At 39.5% G+C, this 16,143-nt stretch overlaps 3 protein-coding genes across 5 annotated transcripts; 2 read left to right on the top strand and 1 right to left on the bottom strand.

Moving 5' to 3' along the window:
• Nucleotides 1-300: 300 nt before the first annotated feature.
• LOC110858638 (G protein-activated inward rectifier potassium channel 3) lies at nt 301-5,299 on the top strand. Of its 3 annotated transcripts, none has more exons than XM_035858628.1 (9): nt 301-425; nt 2,488-3,043; nt 3,119-3,378; nt 3,462-3,592; nt 3,665-3,697; nt 3,771-3,911; nt 4,136-4,433; nt 4,733-4,903; nt 4,972-5,299. In XM_035858628.1, the coding sequence occupies exons 2-9, from the start codon at nt 2,718-2,720 to the stop codon at nt 5,073-5,075; spliced, it is 1,464 nt and encodes a 487-aa protein (XP_035714521.1). In that variant the 5' UTR covers nt 301-425; nt 2,488-2,717; the 3' UTR covers nt 5,076-5,299. The 3 variants fall into 3 exon arrangements, with proteins under 3 accessions (XP_035714521.1, XP_035714519.1, XP_021963159.1); XM_035858626.1 differs by lacking the exon at nt 301-425 and adding an exon at nt 1,218-1,980 and having other exon boundaries at nt 2,068-3,043; XM_022107467.2 differs by lacking the exon at nt 301-425 and having other exon boundaries at nt 1,218-3,043.
• An 857-nt stretch (nt 5,300-6,156) lies between these two features.
• On the bottom strand, nt 6,157-8,948 carry LOC110858586 (voltage-dependent calcium channel gamma-5 subunit). Its single transcript, XM_022107404.2, has 6 exons — nt 8,360-8,948; nt 8,186-8,286; nt 7,644-7,736; nt 7,430-7,567; nt 7,294-7,350; nt 6,157-7,203 (listed from the first exon to the last, which is right to left on the bottom strand). The coding sequence occupies exons 1-6, from the start codon at nt 8,527-8,529 to the stop codon at nt 6,635-6,637; spliced, it is 1,128 nt and encodes a 375-aa protein (XP_021963096.2). The 5' UTR covers nt 8,530-8,948; the 3' UTR covers nt 6,157-6,634.
• Nucleotides 8,949-12,274: 3,326 nt separating this feature from the next.
• On the top strand, nt 12,275-15,912 carry LOC110858588 (peroxisomal acyl-coenzyme A oxidase 3). The gene is made up of 10 exons (XM_022107405.2): nt 12,275-12,556; nt 12,626-12,769; nt 13,329-13,475; nt 13,539-13,576; nt 13,648-13,729; nt 13,815-14,130; nt 14,188-14,533; nt 14,620-14,652; nt 14,951-15,036; nt 15,100-15,912. The coding sequence occupies exons 1-10, from the start codon at nt 12,392-12,394 to the stop codon at nt 15,840-15,842; spliced, it is 2,100 nt and encodes a 699-aa protein (XP_021963097.1). The 5' UTR covers nt 12,275-12,391; the 3' UTR covers nt 15,843-15,912.
• The last annotated feature ends 231 nt before the right edge of the window (nt 15,913-16,143 follow it).

Raw genomic sequence — 16,143 nt, forward strand, 5'->3', positions numbered from 1 at the left:
CGAATTTGGTTGTCACTGATTTGCTCATTTATTTATTTACTTTCACATGAACGACGGGAAAAAATAATTGTATACAAATATATGTAAACACAAATCTGTGTTGGGTACACGCATAAAGAACCAGGCGAGAAGATGACGAGTAAGTTTTGCATTCGCGTCAATCAAGCATGACATTTGTAATTATGTATATGTACGTGTCCATCATGTTACTTTTGTCGTCTAAAATTAAAAGTGACAAATTTATGCCATTGTCATGGTTGCAGTTTATTTTAATATTTTTGTGTGTTAGTCGTTCCTCATCGTTCGACATGACGCCAAGTGTGGGGACGGTTCGGCTGAGAGGGGAATTATTTCTGAATTTATTGGGTAAAAATATCCCACTATTTTTTATTGTGGGGGTTCAGTTCGTGGTGAAATTTAGTTGGGTGAGTGTACATATTTAAATATATATCTTAGTTAGACGTTAGTTTTGTAATTTGGTAAAATTACGAGGGGCGGTGCATAAAGGATGTGATTGGTTCGAGGGGATCTTAACCCGACAGTGTTTGAGATCTGAAGGGCGTAATTACCATATTTATAATTAGAAAATTCACACAGGTTTTGGTAACATTATAAACTGTAAATTCTGCAAGCGTTCAAACTTTCACAAAATTGTACAAATTTTGTGTCTTTTTTTTATAAAAGGTTAAAAAAATTGTTTTATAAAATTTGCAGATTTTATGTACATATATGTTACAAATGACGGCGTTAATTGCCTCAATTTATGTATGTATACCCACCAATTTTTTTAAATTCATCACATCATTTATGCAGGATCCGTAAATTTAAGAAAAAATATGGCATTTATGCCGGAAATTAAAAAAAATATGGACAAAAAAATAGTGACATGTTTACCATCGAAGTTTAACAAAGTTGCTAATATTCACCTGAATGTTTGTAAACCAGTAATAAATATTTAATAAACATACATACGTTGTACACAGATTTTGCAAGGTTACAAATTATCGCAAATTTGCACTTGTAAAAAATTGCAAAGGTTATATACACATGTAGCCATGATTGCATAAAGTGTCCTTAAATGATTTGACTTGAACTTTTCCGTAAATATGTAGGTACACAAGTAGGTACACTTGTACACAAGCTAATATAATTTATCTATATTTTTTATACGACTTGTACATATGTGCTTATGTCTCTGTTTATTTATTTTGTACGCAGAGAGGTGCATATCTAAAAAAAATCAACATCAAACAAGCTGTAATAAGGCGTAATTTTTATTAGTGCAAGTGGTTCGACGGCTTCTTCATACATCAATTTTATTTTATTGACACTAGAAGATTTCCATGATTTTTATTTAATGAGCAATAAAAAGGTTCGGCATTCATCCAATAATATTTGAGGTCCAGAGATCCTTCTTTCTTTCTTTACAGCAAAGCAAAAGGTTCTAAATAATTCTCCATCCCCCAACCACCGCCTCGCTACCACCATCCATCCACCCACCGTGTGTTATAACTGAATTATCAGCAGCCAAACCACACGACTTTTAATATTATAATAATCAAGTATACATGCATAACTACTGCACAGGAGAAGGGTTAACTAACTTCATGTTCACATCAGTTTTTAGTTACGTTTCAGATTTTATTTAGAAAGGACGTGTGCATGCACATTTGTATGCATTCCACGCCGTTACATATTTAACTCTCATCTCCATCTCATCAGATCACATTTCACCACTTAATTGCACCACAAACATTTATGTGTAATGACAGGTGCTAAGATTCACAAAATAATTAAGACGCACACCCCAAGACAGAAAACAATCCCATGAAAAAAAAACGATTTCCAGACACACTTCAAAAAGCAGGACAAAATTTAAAGTGATTCGTCCTGCATGTTAATATTGGGATTTTTGTGTGGAGTGATTCAAGTGGTCTAGCTTGTAATGAAAAGTGACAACTGCAGGGCGAGTTATTCGAGGTATATTTATCCGTATTATTATCGTGTCAATGTAGGTAAATGAATGAATGAGTTAAAGTGAATAATCAGCAGTGTACATAAATGCAGAATTTTATCGCACGTATGTCAGACTCGGAGGACGGACAGATTCAGACTCATCAGTCCTTGAATGAATGAAATCAGAACAATACTTCATAATAATTATATCGATTTCATTCCAACTTTAAACTGTATTGCTCCTGGTGACGGACGGATACATATTCACGTGCGAAGCAGTTGTTTAAATTTTCTAAAAGGCGTATGGTTTCCATTCTGTTTAATAGTGGTGTTTTAGGCCAAGCTGAATTTAAACATGTGAGATAAATGTTTATGTAGATAGATAACTCCAGTCGTAAAATTGGCAACTCTTATGACCTCGGATTTATAGCAACTTGTTGTTGTGACTCTAACTTCGTGATTCTTGGTTTTGCATAACATCTTAATTAATCCATCGATTTTTGACACAATTTGTCACCATGTCTCACAAAGTGGTCGACATTGAATCCCAAATTCCTCTGACATCACCGTCGTCCTCCTCCTCGTCCACATTATTCAGCCCGACTGGAGGAACGACCAGTCCCATAGCGACCACACCCTTGCTCTCCTCCACTCCTGAAGTGGAGGGGAGTGAAAAGGACTCCATTCTTAAGAAAAATGGAAAACAGACCGCAAAACCGTCAATCATTCGACCCTGGAATTTCCCAAGTAATAATCAAGCCATGATCAAAAGCAGTTTGGCGTCACCTTCTCCACCTCCGAGTCCCCGAACCCCAACCACCGGGGGTGGGAAACGGTTAGCCTTCAGCCCCTCCACCTCCACACCGTCGGATGACCAAGTTCCAATCGCGACGACCACTACTCATCAAGGGGTTAGCAGATTTCAGAGCGTGGCTCTCCGTGGTGGAGACACCATTACTTCGATGGACTCCATGTCCACGTCCTTGTACAGAAATACGCTCACGAACAATAATGAAAATACGATTACCGACACGAGCACGGTGGATTCCACGACTTTTCGAAAAATTAGGAACCGCATGAGCTCCAAGTAAGTCGTCGAGCACTACTTCTAACAAAAATTTCGCCTTATGATTTCCAGCATGTTTGACGTTGATTTTTTTAGATACGGTCGGATGAGGAAAAGGGTCGTATTTAAAAATGGGGACTGTAATCTTCATCAAACTAACATTTCCAAGAGGAGGAGAAAATATTTAGCGGATATTTTCGTAACGCTTGTCGATCTCCAGTGGCGATGGACATTCCTAATATTTACGATGAGCTTCCTTCTGTCCTGGACATTTTTTGCAATAATTTACTGGTCCATCTCCCTCAGTCATGGGGATTTGGAAGTGGAAAATTTGCCACAAAATCAGGAAACGTCAGGTAACAGTTGAACAGAATGTTAAAAGTTTTACATATGTACCTTCTATACTGGTGATTAACATTTCGAGTCTCTCTCTGTTCAGGTTGGAGTCCGTGTATAGCCAACTTCTGGGGGTTCACAAGCTCATTTCTGTACTCTTTGGAGACTCAAAGCACAATTGGTTACGGTTTTAGATATACCACCACCGAATGTCCAGACGCAATTTTCGTCATGGTACATACAAATTTCAAATTGTAATACAAGTGTTTTCTCCTCGTTGACAGTAAGATTTTCTCTTTCTTTCAGTGTGTTCAAACCATTTTAGGAGTCATAATTCAGGTACATGCATATTTCCTAAACTAAAAATATGACATGCTAAAAAATTGATATGAATACAATGAATCTGTTGTAGGCAGTCATGGTCGGTGTCGTATTTTCCAAAATTAGTCGCCCCAAGAAGCGCACTCAAACCCTCATGTTTAGCAAGTATGCTGTGATATGTCAAAGGGATGGCTCACTTTGTCTCATGTTGAGGGTCGGAGATATGCGAAAGGTAGTCTCAACGGAACCTTTCTTCAAGCTACACCGGGATTGTCCAGCGAATTATGTCAAAAAATCTGGCCAAAAATTAGGAATCACATGACATAACTCGGTAGACAAACCCGGTGTAGCTTGAAACAATGTTCCATTGGTAATGTATAATCTATCAAAGAACTTATTGGAATGCAGTCCTCATCCAATCCAACTTTTGTATAAAAAACTGCGTTGTCATTTCAGAGCCACATTATCTGCGCATCTGTTCGAGCTCAACTGATTAAACGTCGGAGTACGATGGAAGGAGAAGTGCTCCCGTTTTACCAGCATGAGTTAAAAGTGGGGGTGGATAGCGACCAGCAAGCCATTTTTTTCATCTGGCCAATGGTAGTTGTCCATCAAATTGACAAAGACAGTCCACTCTATACAATCTCTGCTGCAGATTTAGCCCGTGAAAAATTTGAAATTGTCGTAATTCTCGAAGGCGTCATTGAATCTACGGGAGCGACAACACAAGCTCGAACATCCTACTTGCCCTCAGGTCGGGAATTATGTACAAGCGATACGATTTTGCGTCGCTGTTCGTGAAAAAGTTATCGGTTGAGAAACTAGTGAGACGTTGTCGCCTTCAGAACCAGAAAACATAAGTTGTCGGATCCCTTTTTGGGAGATATGAGACTTTATAAGTATAATATTGTGTAACGTTTTCCCCACATTTTCACCCCACAACTTATTAGTTTTCCAACTGGTTTTTCAGCCGACAACTTATGCACGAACAGGGACGATATGTGCATACCGTAAGCGTTATCTTTGATCGTAATCATGGATCTATTTTTGCAGAAATTTTGTGGGGTCATCGGTTCGAGCCGTTGGTTTCCTTCAAGAAAGAACTGGGCGAGTATTCGGTGGATTACAGTTTATTTAATTCATTTTACGAGGTGGACACACCCCTTTGCAGCGGAGAAGAGTTGGACGAATTGCAGGCTGTTGAGCAGGACCTGAAGAGAGAAGGTGATACTGCACTGCCTGCCCACTTGTCCTGTCGCGTTACGCTAATCACGTTAAATTATTTTTTGCAGGTCTGAATCAACTTTTGACCCCATTCCGGGTGGCAGTAGTGGACGAAAAAAGACAAGCTGGAAGACGGCAGAGTGCTGCAGCAGCCAGCAGCAAGATGGATTAATTGGTCAATTATGTTGATGTACATTTTATTACTGCATGTGTAATAGCATTAATTCTGTGGACCGATTACACATCCTTTTAGTTTCATGATTCCTTGAAATTATTTTGTAACTATATAATAATAAGCGTCTTCTTGTTATGAATGTACATATTCATGTATCTAAGCCGGTGACAAGCAAAATATGTTTTCAGTTAATAAAGTTACCTCTGTCATGCATCATTTCATTATGCATTCTTAAGACTAGAATATATATGTGATCAGTACGAAGGTCTGTCTGTATGTATAGTTTTTTAAATTAAGAAAATTAGGAAAAAGTCAACATAATTCATGCATAGATAAATGAAGCCATCATTGTGCCGGATGTAATGTTTTTAAAGAAATTTCTGAAAATCGGTATGGGCCACTCACAACATAGGGTCGCTCTAGATAAAAATTGCATCAATTCCATTTCGTATTCTTCTATTAAGACCCACAAACAACCTCTTTATCAACTTTCAGCTCGATTTTTCATTCAATTTGTATTCAAACACGGTCGTAGCGATAAGTGCAGTATACAAACATGTCGACAACACAATGGAGGAGATTGTGTCCAAAAATGGTGCAAATCGGATAAGAAATGACAAAGTTATGGCGAAAAACGATTTGAGACAGGTTGTTGCGGTGCAGTGAAATTTAGCTGAAAATTGTGGCCGAAAACTGAGAATCTGCAAGGCAGAATTTTGAGATGGAAGCGATTTGACGAGGTCAATGGCCGTGCAGATTCTCACTTTTCGGGGACCCGTTCAGCCAAATCTCACTGCACCGCAACAACCTGTCTCAATTTTTTTTTCGCCATAACTTATCCATTTCTTATCCGATTTGCACCATTTTTGGACACAATCTCCTCCATTGTGTTGTCGACATGTTTGTATACTGCACTTATCGCTACGACCGTGTTTGATCATTTTGTTTTCTTCAATTAAGACCTCTCTACGAAATTTCAGCTCGATATGATAACTTTGGAAAAATCAGTATGGGTCATCCTATTAAGCCCTGACTCGGGCTAAAAACTACACGTGTAATATCGAATTAATACTACAAATGTACTATTCTTATACATACATGCTTTATTTTCCACGCTACAATATTTCTACCGACGAAATATCATATCTGTACAAATCTTGGACTAACCAAACGTAAATACATGAGTACTAATCTTAAGATTACGATTGTCACAAAACTTCTTCACTCATTTACATACATACATGAACTTGCTACGTTTTTACAAATTTGACAATTTTAAGGACACTCATACTGAAATTGCGCTAAAAGAATTGTACAGCAAGAAATGTGACTTTCATTTTGCATCTCTATAATTAATTTAATATTAGTACTTTCTCTTCTAACCATTATGCATATGTATAAAATGATAACGCATACTCTGCGAATACAATTCATAGTTCAATGAATAAAGGTAAGGTTGGATTATTTACATACATACCTATGTATTTATATGGTAAAAATTGCGCATTATGGAGACAGCTTATCAATTATATAAGCTGAGACTCCCAAGCCTAATATCACACTGTGGTCGTGGACGTGTTTCGCCCATCCTTATTGTTGCTACTCCTCCCCATTGAGGGGGCCGGTGGGGGTGGAAACATGACGCTTCCTTCTTCGTCCGAACATGACGTGAGGGTCGTGTAATCACGGGGCATGGACGACGGGGGCGGGGGAGGCGGGTAAGGAATGTCTTTGTCTAGAAGATATGCATTGCAGGAGGGATTGTGAGGCCCTACTTTGGACGTGTTGTAAATGTCCATTATTTTATAGCCCTGCTTCGAATTGCTCTGATGGTGACGCGAGTGACATCGAAATGAGGCTGCGTCACAAGATTTCCCACCCATTCCTTCCCCCACATTGCTGCTGCGCAAGTTTAAGCTGTTGTTCCCATTTCCCATCATCAAGTCGTTGGTGGACCCCAGTTTTTGAGTCCAGTCGAGCTGGTGCCAATATATGTAGTAAAAGATGGCCAAAATCCCAGTCAATTCCGTCGCCATAAATCCAACCACAACCAGAACGAAGGAGAATCCATACTTGTATGAAAACTGGGGCAAATCCACTGAGTTTTTGGGGCGAAGTTTAGGTCCTGCAAATTTTTAGTAACAAATCGGATGATCGAGGGCAAACCGAAGTGGCTAATATTAATTAAATATTAATTAAACTTTTGAAAAATTACCAATTTCAGACTGTAAAGCTGATAAGTAGACAACGAGGCCTATGAGAAGCATGAGACCTACAGAATGGAGAGAATTTGGTCATTGCATGTCTTAAAATGGATAACTATGCATATTCATTTATGGATTATTAAGTACCAGCTATAATGAAAGCGATTCCTGATACGAACAGGGCAATTCGTCGGTGCCGCTGGTACCCAAATATCGCAGCGATCACTGCGAATCCCAACATAATTGAAGCAATCACAAACAGAGGTCCAGCCTTTGTAACCGCAACTGCGTGTAAGTAAACACTCATTGTGAATTTATTTAGGTATGTATTTGATAAATTCATAAAAATAACATCACTTACATCGTATAGCGTTCGTAGAATCGTTGGGGTCAGAAGTGTAGCGATCTTTAACAAAGTATTCAATAGAGCTGCAGTTCATCAAGTCCGACGGAACTGGAAATACATATGTACAATCAGTTACATTTTACAATACACTTTGCAGCTAAGGTCTCCATATATTCTCCGATTTTGACCAAATTAGTGCCAATCCATCACAAATATGTGGAATTGCAAACCATGCAATCTCCCTATGCGCACGTCTGGCGGAGATATTTGCACCCGACAAGGAGAAAGTACACCCTAAACTTGACACATTTTACACTTCGCAAATTTACTGCGCGCTTTCTCCTCTTCAGATGCAAATATCCCTGCCAAACTTGCGCACTGGGAGGTCGGACCTGTTGCAAATGTCACACTAATTAAATTTGTGATCGATTAGTACTAATTTTTGTCAAAATCTGTGAGCACAGCTCACGCTGGGAGACCTCCGTTGTTAGATAAGCCATGATAACGTCACTTTATTTAACTGCATATTTAGTAATAACTGCTATTATTATTATTACCTCTCGAAACAGAGTCGCGTTGTTGCTTCTCAGTCAGGTTGAACGTGCACAAGTTCCACAATCCAGAGATTGTTCGTTTGATCATGAATTCTTCCATAAAACTGAATCACAATTTTTTATAATTAAAATTAATTAATTAAAAAAGCTATCTTTTTGCAAATATAAATAACTTACGAGGTATTGGATATGGGGATCCTCTCCGCAGAATCCAGCCAATTGCTTGTGGACATTGCAATTGCGACATTGACCACGGAGATGAGTGCGGACAAAGGAATGAGTAGCGTGAGGACGGGCACCGCTTTCCGGGCCTTTTTTGAAGTTGTCGCCATTATAGTTTTTAGCATTGGCAAAATATTCAGAAATTACGGAAAGATCAAGCTTCAAAATATTCCCCCTCGTACGCACAGCAAGGAAAATAATTACGCCAATTTTACAGCCCTACTTTCCCCACAGTAAATAAATACAATCAGCAATAAACTGGGTGACACTGACGACTGATCCTGAAATATATCCACATACGTACGTGTGTTGTTAATAACGTATGTTTGTCTCCCACACGGAGAGAAGCTCTAAATTGAGGGGCAGATGTTAATTGGATTTTTATGAAGGTAGCTTCTGCAGGTCGGTTAGCAAGGGAGGAATGAAATGAAAATGACTCTGCGTTGTGTTATTTCATTTTATTTTATGAATATCACAGACAGACTCCAGCCAGCCAGGCAGACTGTTGAGTCCGACCTGTTCTACTTTCCCTGCAAAGCCGAAACTCGACAGAGATGAGTGGAGAAAGTTGGGAGAGAGTGCAAAGTGAGAGAGATGTGGGGAGAAAGTCCTTCCCAGCAAACCCATGAGGATATGTATGTAGTACATATTATGGGAGAAATTCACCAGATTTGTGAAAACATGCATGTTGTGATAAAGCATTGAACATTTAAGGTTTATCTAAGAACTTAAAGGACCAAAAGTAATTTACAATTTTGCACTCGGTATGAATTTGGTTACGCTATTTTGCAGGACTTTCACTTTTGGCTAGACATAAGAAAGTCATCAAATTTGAAAGTGATAATTAAAGGGGGTCCATCCTACATCGGAATCCATGTGGCCTCCATGGATGGCCGTGCAGCTTGGATGGATGTGTCGGACGTGGATGGGGAATGGATGGATCGAATTCAGTATCGTTTCGTGTGTCGGTCGTGGGCACGAGGGTGATGTGCATGGCTTGTTGGTTTTTTGGTGGATATTGCTTTGCTTTGCTTTCTCTCTCCCCGGAGAAGAAGAAGTTCACTTGGGGTTGAGGGAGAGATCGGATTGGCGAGGAGGATGAGATGAGCATGTTCAAAGCAAAAGTGATGGTGGTGGTGGTGCTGATGGTGTGATGAAAGCTTTCCCCAAAGGGATACGTGACATTATTATAACCATAACACAACAAGAAAAGTAATCACACTGACAGTCCATCGTGTCCTGTAGTCATACCCAGACCTATAAAAAGTCTGTGTGCAAAAATGCAAGCAACCCACACGCTATTAATATTTGTCGTTCTGCTGTATTCATAAAAACACTATAGGCTCATACATATTATCCATAATTGCGCTGTAATTTTACCATCATTACAAATGCAATTAAAAGTTTCACCTGGTGTGAAATGATACTTACGATGCACATATTGTGTCCAGAGGGAGAAAGGTATGTAGGGAATAAATAAATTGGAGGTCCACATTTCATCTCAAGGTTGGGCTTACTCTTCTTCTTGTTAACGTCAATCAGGCATGATGGTTGGTTGGGTGTAGACTCGGCCCTCTTGAACGGTGGGATTTTATGGCAGATTTTGTCCTGGAGAAATGTTCTTGTCTGGAGACTGTCGGAATTAAGTTATCGGGGCGTGGTGGTGGTGGTCTGTGGTCGGCAGTGACGATGACGACGTCTGAAAAGAAAGAATGATGACTTTCGCTTTCTGACTCAAGTCTCCCGTGTCTGTGCTGAATGATTTTGGTGAAAAGATGGGATTTACTCGAGATCTTCTTTCCTCTCTCCAGCCCACATTTTCTACAGTTTGGTAGTCATTATTGCCTATGTACGTATATAGCATGGAAAATGAACGAATAAGGGAATGAAGATGTGTACCACTGCCTGCATCAAAAGTAATCTTGCTTTCCACTTGTAGTGATCATCGTGATCAAGGGAAAATCTCGAGAAGATGTGCAGAGGCCACCCGAAGTAAAATGGAACGATTTCAAGCCTGTAATTGTGACTCATCCGTTTAGAATGCAGGCATTTTGTATTTAGTCTGGGTGCCCTCTGTAATATTGGATGGCTTTTAAGGGTGATAATGACGATGACGACTCGATGCAAATGAGACAGGATTTTCAGAACGAGTTGATATGTCGTGCATTTTCAGAATTGTTTATCGCACAAAAAATAAACTTCCCAATACCATGCTAGCATAACAGCGTGTTCTTACAGCGTTTGCATAGTCTATATGGTCCATCAATCTAATAAATTATTGGTAAAAATTAAGTAGCTCAGAAATTGATTGCATCAATTTGTACATATAAAGGTCATTTATTTTAATATAAAATAATATCCTACATAAGTAGTAAAATCAATCACTCATTTAATTATTTTTTGTACAGCTTTTATGCAAAATATAGTTGTCATCTTCGTCACATTTTTATTACAAGATGGAGAAACCTTATGCATATAGTATGTATGCATTGCATACGTATTTACAACCAGTCAATGTGCATGCATCGTCAGAGTAACTTTCTGCCCAATATTTAGTCGCAATTCGTTGGGACGGTTGAACTTTGAAGATTTTCAGTGAAAGAGCCAGAATATAATGTATGTACATACATACGTAAGCCTGTGAAAAAGGATATTATGATGGCGACACGACGTAAGGATTGATGCGCTTCTGGACGATTGGGATTGGATTGTCTGAGACAAAGGACAAAATACAATTACGCTTCCATTTCTTTCTTTTTCTCTGCTGCAGTACGAGTAGTTGGACTTTCTCTCCCATTCCATTTCGTGGATGGATTGAAATTCTACTCGTTCGGGGAGAAAGTTCTGGGTGAGGAGACGAAACGAAAGTCTGTGAAAATATAATTTCCGTTCCTTCACTTCCGTCACCTGCACGCGTGGAGAGATTTTATATAAAATCCGAAGAAAGCCCGAGATTTTCGGATTATTAGAAAACCCTTTGATTCTGAAGCATGATAAAGGGCTGGCTGGAAAGAGGAAATGGTTACATTTCTTGGGAAAATGTAGTATAGAGAATAAAATTATTTTTTATGCTTACAGTAAAATCATGTTTCATAAATGTATCTATATTTTTTATATTAGGAACAATGCAGGACACAATTCGTTCATGATAGTTGTAGGTAAAGTCCAATGGGCTAGAAGTTTTATAGTTTTATCCAAACGTTTGCCCAGGAACGCGCATCACGTGACCTATGACCCCAATGCTAAATGTGGGACAAGACACTTGATGTGCGCTGCGTTTTCTAATCAAACTGTTGGATAAAATATTCTAACAGAGTTTAAAAATGCTAACTACCTCAGCACAATTTTAGGCTGGCTGACGATTCGAAGGGCGCGCAAGCTCACTCCAGAGGTCCAATAAGGTACGCGTCCTCTGAATCCTGAGGGTCCAAAGTATCCTCCTTTGTCCACAAAGGAATGACTCGTACCATCTGCTTAATATGCAAGATCTATGGTAGACTCCCACTTTGGACTTTCTCCGAAATCTATGCGCGTAATAAAAGCAAGCGAACCCGCCCAAATGCTACAAATGGGCACTAATTGCCTGTCAATTTTGATTAATTATAGAATGACGGTATGTTTTTTAAATATTGTGAACAAACATGTTGATTGGATTCTGCGAAACTTCTTTGTGTTTTAATTTCAGCATGAATTACATACACGAGCACTATTCACTGTTAACCTTTGACCTTAAAATACATACGTAAATACAATTCAGACTGTCATGATATTATGGTACAAAATTCATAGGTTAAATGCATCAAGCTGTATATCATATTATCATATACATACATAGCTCAAAGATAAATATGTCCTTGAATTTCTTTAATGTACTGTCACACGAGTAAAATGTGCTTATCACAGCTCATTCATTCATCAATCTGCATTTATTTGGGAAAATAGAATACATAAATTCTAACTAACAATAAGTTCGCTCAAAATAATAAGATGGTGAAAGAAATTGAGTCTGAAATTGATTGGTCTGAACCGTTGGAAAATGTGCTTCCGGATTTCAGTAAATCCGGCCCATTGGACGTTTACCGGAAGCAATGTTCGTTTAATTGGAGGGAAATGGCTTCTACTCTGGACGATGAGGAAGCAATTCGAATAAAGGTACGATTCTTTCAACTCAACCCAAAATACAGTGAATATTTGAGTTTTATAATAATTGTTTAACCACAGAACGGATTATGGAAAAAGATGGAGCAAGATCCCTTATTTGCTCATTCCCCTGTCGACTTATCTTTGGAAGAACATCGAATATCCACTTTGAAAAAAGTTTTCAGATTTCAGGAGTTCATTCCCAAAAATATTAACCCACGCTTGGTTAGCCACTTCATAATAATCAGAGGGCGGATATGTATTTATTTCTCAACTTTTGCATTTGATGACGACTTTGTAAATTTCTAGACGATATGAGACGAAGTTTTTTTGCTCAAAGAAATTGGAAACAAAAAATCCGGAGATAAATCCTGGATACTCAGAAATACACATTTTGCGATGTATCTTAAATTTTTTTCGTGCATATCTGTATTTCGTGCAGCGCCGTAGCGACGCTGGAGAGAGGTGGAGAGACACTCTCCAGGCCGTACAGCCCAAGGGGCCGTACCGTCAAGGTCAGCAATAAAATACACTAGGTAAAATCAGGGTCAGCAATAAATCAGCAATAAAATAAGGGATTCAGTAATTTTTGGAGAGCATAGTGAGGCCGTACCACGGCCAAACTCTCCAGGCCGGACAACACGTCGCTACGGGCCTGATTCGTGCTTTGGCGTTTTTTTCGTAGATACACGTTTCAGCGATTTTGGTTAAATACATACCCGCCCTCATAATAAATAAGTTGTTAAATGTATACTACTTGAATTTAAACATGATTTAATTTAAGAATGTTGAAATTGCTACTGCGCTTGGTCAATATGACTGGAGCGTTTGTCTGAGAAGAGGAATTTTGCTGGGATTCTTCCCCAACGCTGTCAGAGGTTTGGGTACCGAGAAGCACAGGAAATATATCAATGCCGCTGAGAAACTTCAAGTATGCGCATATCTAAAATTATTCGTTGTACGAATGCAATGAGAATTGTCGCCATCATTCTAGCTAACAGGTTGCATTGCAATGACCGAAATTTCTCATGGGTAATCGAGATTTTATTGGAAATGTTTCAAGAAACTGGTAGAAGTAAATCATCAAATGCTTGATTTTATAGAACCAACACAAAAGCATTCAGAACCAGGGCTACATTTGACACACGGAAACAAAAGTTCATTTTGCATACTCCCGATTTTGAGGTATGTATCCACCTTTTTTGAATTAGTCATAATGTACATGAAATAGTTGCCTCCGCACGTTATTAATGAATCGCGTATATAAAAGGCAGCAAAATGTTGGTCTGCCAATCTTGGTAAGACTGCAAATTATGCATACATCCTCGCCCAACTGTACACTCCGGACGGAGAATGTCACGGTCTCCACGGCTTCGTCGTTCCCATTCGGGACAAGCAGATGAATCCGCTCCCCGGAGTGACGATAGGCGACATGGGGGCCAAGATCGGCCTCAACGGGTTGGATAATGGCTTCATGATGTTCGACAATTACGAGCTGGACATCGAGGGGCTGCTCGATAAGACCGGCACAGTGACGCCGGAAGGAACCTACATTTCTCCAATCAAGGATACCAAAAAACGCTTCAGTAGGCCTTAAAATTTTACACATTTATGAATGATTATCATAAAAATATTCTCACCAGGCGCATCGCTTGGGGTTCTTTCCGGTCCACGATTCGGAATCGTTGGTTTGGTCGTGGCCAATGCAAGCATTGCCATTTCTATCGCTATTCGGTACAGCGCCGTGAGGCGACAATTTGGACCGGATGGAAGCCCAGAACTTCCCGTCATTGAGTACCAGATGCAGCAATGCCGTTTGTTCCCACTTTTGGCTGGGTGTTACGTTTTCAAGTGCTTCAGTCGATACTTGTTTGACACGTTGTTTGAATTTATACTCAGCCAGTTCAATCCTGACATTTCCGCTGAGGAGCGGGCAGTAATGGGGGCAGAATTGCATGGTATCAGCGCTGCCGCAAAACCAGTTGCAGGGTACTTACTTACGTGCAGTAGCTTGATAAATATATCGTCACACGACAGTTATGTATGCATATTTAATTACACATTAAATTGCATAGGTGGCTGGCACGAGATACGGTGCAAGAAAGCAGGTAACAAATTCATCGAGTGTCCTTTGAAAACGTATTGGTAGATATGCAGCAGAATTATGTAAAGTGACCGAAGGCCAGAATTGGTTCATATTATTATGAAAAGTAGAGTATCAAATTCGTAGTGTCGCAAAATAATGTGTAACAATGCAAACGCAAAGTGATACCTGCATGAGCATTACTGCACTATTGTAAGACCATTTAATTGGATGATGAGCTAAAATAATACTGAATAATGCACGTATTAAACACCCTTGCAAAAATCCTCATTAGTCATGCATGTATATATGTTCCCATGCAGAGAAGCCTGTGGGGGTCACGGGTACTTGAAAGCGGCAGGAATTGGGAGGTTGAGAGATGATGGAGATTCATTTTTGACTTTCGAAGGTATGTAGATTATCGAAATTAGAAAAAAATAGTCCTAACTAAAAGTGCAAGACTTTTTTCTAGGGGATAACAATGTCCTTCTACAGCAAGCCAGTAACTGGCTCCTCAACGTATGGGTGAATACCAAGCGAGAAGAAATGGCCACAAGTTCTCCCTTCGGTGCCATCAAATTCTTGAAGAATGCGGACGCTCGACTAAAGAAGAAATTTGTTTTCAAATCGCGAGAACCTCGGGAAGATTTCTTGCAGCCGGGAGCAATTCTGAAAGCGTACAAATGGCTGGTCTGCTACCTTCTCAAGTCAACAAGTGAAAAATTCCAAGGGATTCAAGCCTCCGGAGAAGACAATTTCACGGCCAAGAACGACTCTCAATTCTATCACGCTCGAACTTTGTCCATCGTTTTTGTCGAGAATTATGCTCTGGACGTCTTCTGGCACAAATTTGCAAACAATGAAGACATTTCTTGGAATATTCGCTTAGTGTTGAAAAAACTAATGTTGATTTACGGCTTGTCCTGTTTGGAGAGGCACGCAGGAATTTTGTATGCGGGTGGCTACTTCTCAGGGCCCAAACCCGGCAGGTACATCCGGGAGAATATTATCCAGCTTTGTAAGGAATTGAAAGCTGAAGCGATTTCCTTAGTAGATGCGCTCGCACCTACGGATTTTATTCTGAATTCGTGCCTGGGTGCGAGCGATGGTCAAGTTTATAAGCACTTGGAAAATGCAATGAAACAGACGCCTGGTTGCTTTGAAAAGTCTAAAGACTGGGTAGACATCTCCAAAAGCCTGTATTCCAAGTTGTAACGGGAAATAGTACCTATTTGCATATTTGTTCAGTGAGCCTATGAAATAAATATCTCCTAAACTTATCGAATTTACAAACTCCCCTTCACTAATTTATTAAGAAAGCTAATCGCAATCTGCATACAACTTTGCACCGAGGAACCCAAAGGGCGTGAAACGAAACAAAAGCCATCGTACTTGGAGGGAGATCAGGGTGCATAAACTTTTTTGTTGTCCGTGGTTTCTTCTAAGGAGAAACCACGGACAACAAAAAAGTTTATGCACCCTGGAGGGAGATGATATTGGTTTATACAAGCATAAC

This window comes from Folsomia candida, unplaced genomic scaffold (assembly GCF_002217175.1).
Source record: "Folsomia candida strain VU population unplaced genomic scaffold, ASM221717v1 Fcan01_Sc021, whole genome shotgun sequence".
Lineage (NCBI taxonomy): Eukaryota > Metazoa > Arthropoda > Collembola > Entomobryomorpha > Isotomidae > Folsomia > Folsomia candida.

Excerpts from the sequence above, each read along its gene's own strand:
- LOC110858586 (XM_022107404.2), bottom strand. The coding sequence starts at position 8,529 with ATGCTAAAAACTATAATGGCGACAACTTCAAAAAAGGCCCGGAAAGCG. Across the intron at positions 7,568-7,643 it reads TTCTACGAACGCTATACGAT|TTGCGGTTACAAAGGCTGGA; the intron begins GTAAGTGATGTT and ends ACTTACACGCAG. Across the intron at positions 7,351-7,429 it reads AATCGCTTTCATTATAGCTG|GTCTCATGCTTCTCATAGGC; the intron begins GTACTTAATAAT and ends TCCATTCTGTAG.
- LOC110858638 (XM_022107467.2), top strand. The coding sequence starts at position 2,475 with ATGTCTCACAAAGTGGTCGACATTGAATCCCAAATTCCTCTGACATCA. Across the intron at positions 3,593-3,664 it reads CAGACGCAATTTTCGTCATG|TGTGTTCAAACCATTTTAGG; the intron begins GTACATACAAAT and ends TCTTTCTTTCAG. Across the intron at positions 4,434-4,732 it reads AACATCCTACTTGCCCTCAG|AAATTTTGTGGGGTCATCGG; the intron begins GTCGGGAATTAT and ends CTATTTTTGCAG.
- LOC110858588 (XM_022107405.2), top strand. The coding sequence starts at position 12,392 with ATGGTGAAAGAAATTGAGTCTGAAATTGATTGGTCTGAACCGTTGGAA. Across the intron at positions 13,577-13,647 it reads ATGACCGAAATTTCTCATGG|AACCAACACAAAAGCATTCA; the intron begins GTAATCGAGATT and ends TTGATTTTATAG. Across the intron at positions 13,730-13,814 it reads TGCATACTCCCGATTTTGAG|GCAGCAAAATGTTGGTCTGC; the intron begins GTATGTATCCAC and ends CGTATATAAAAG.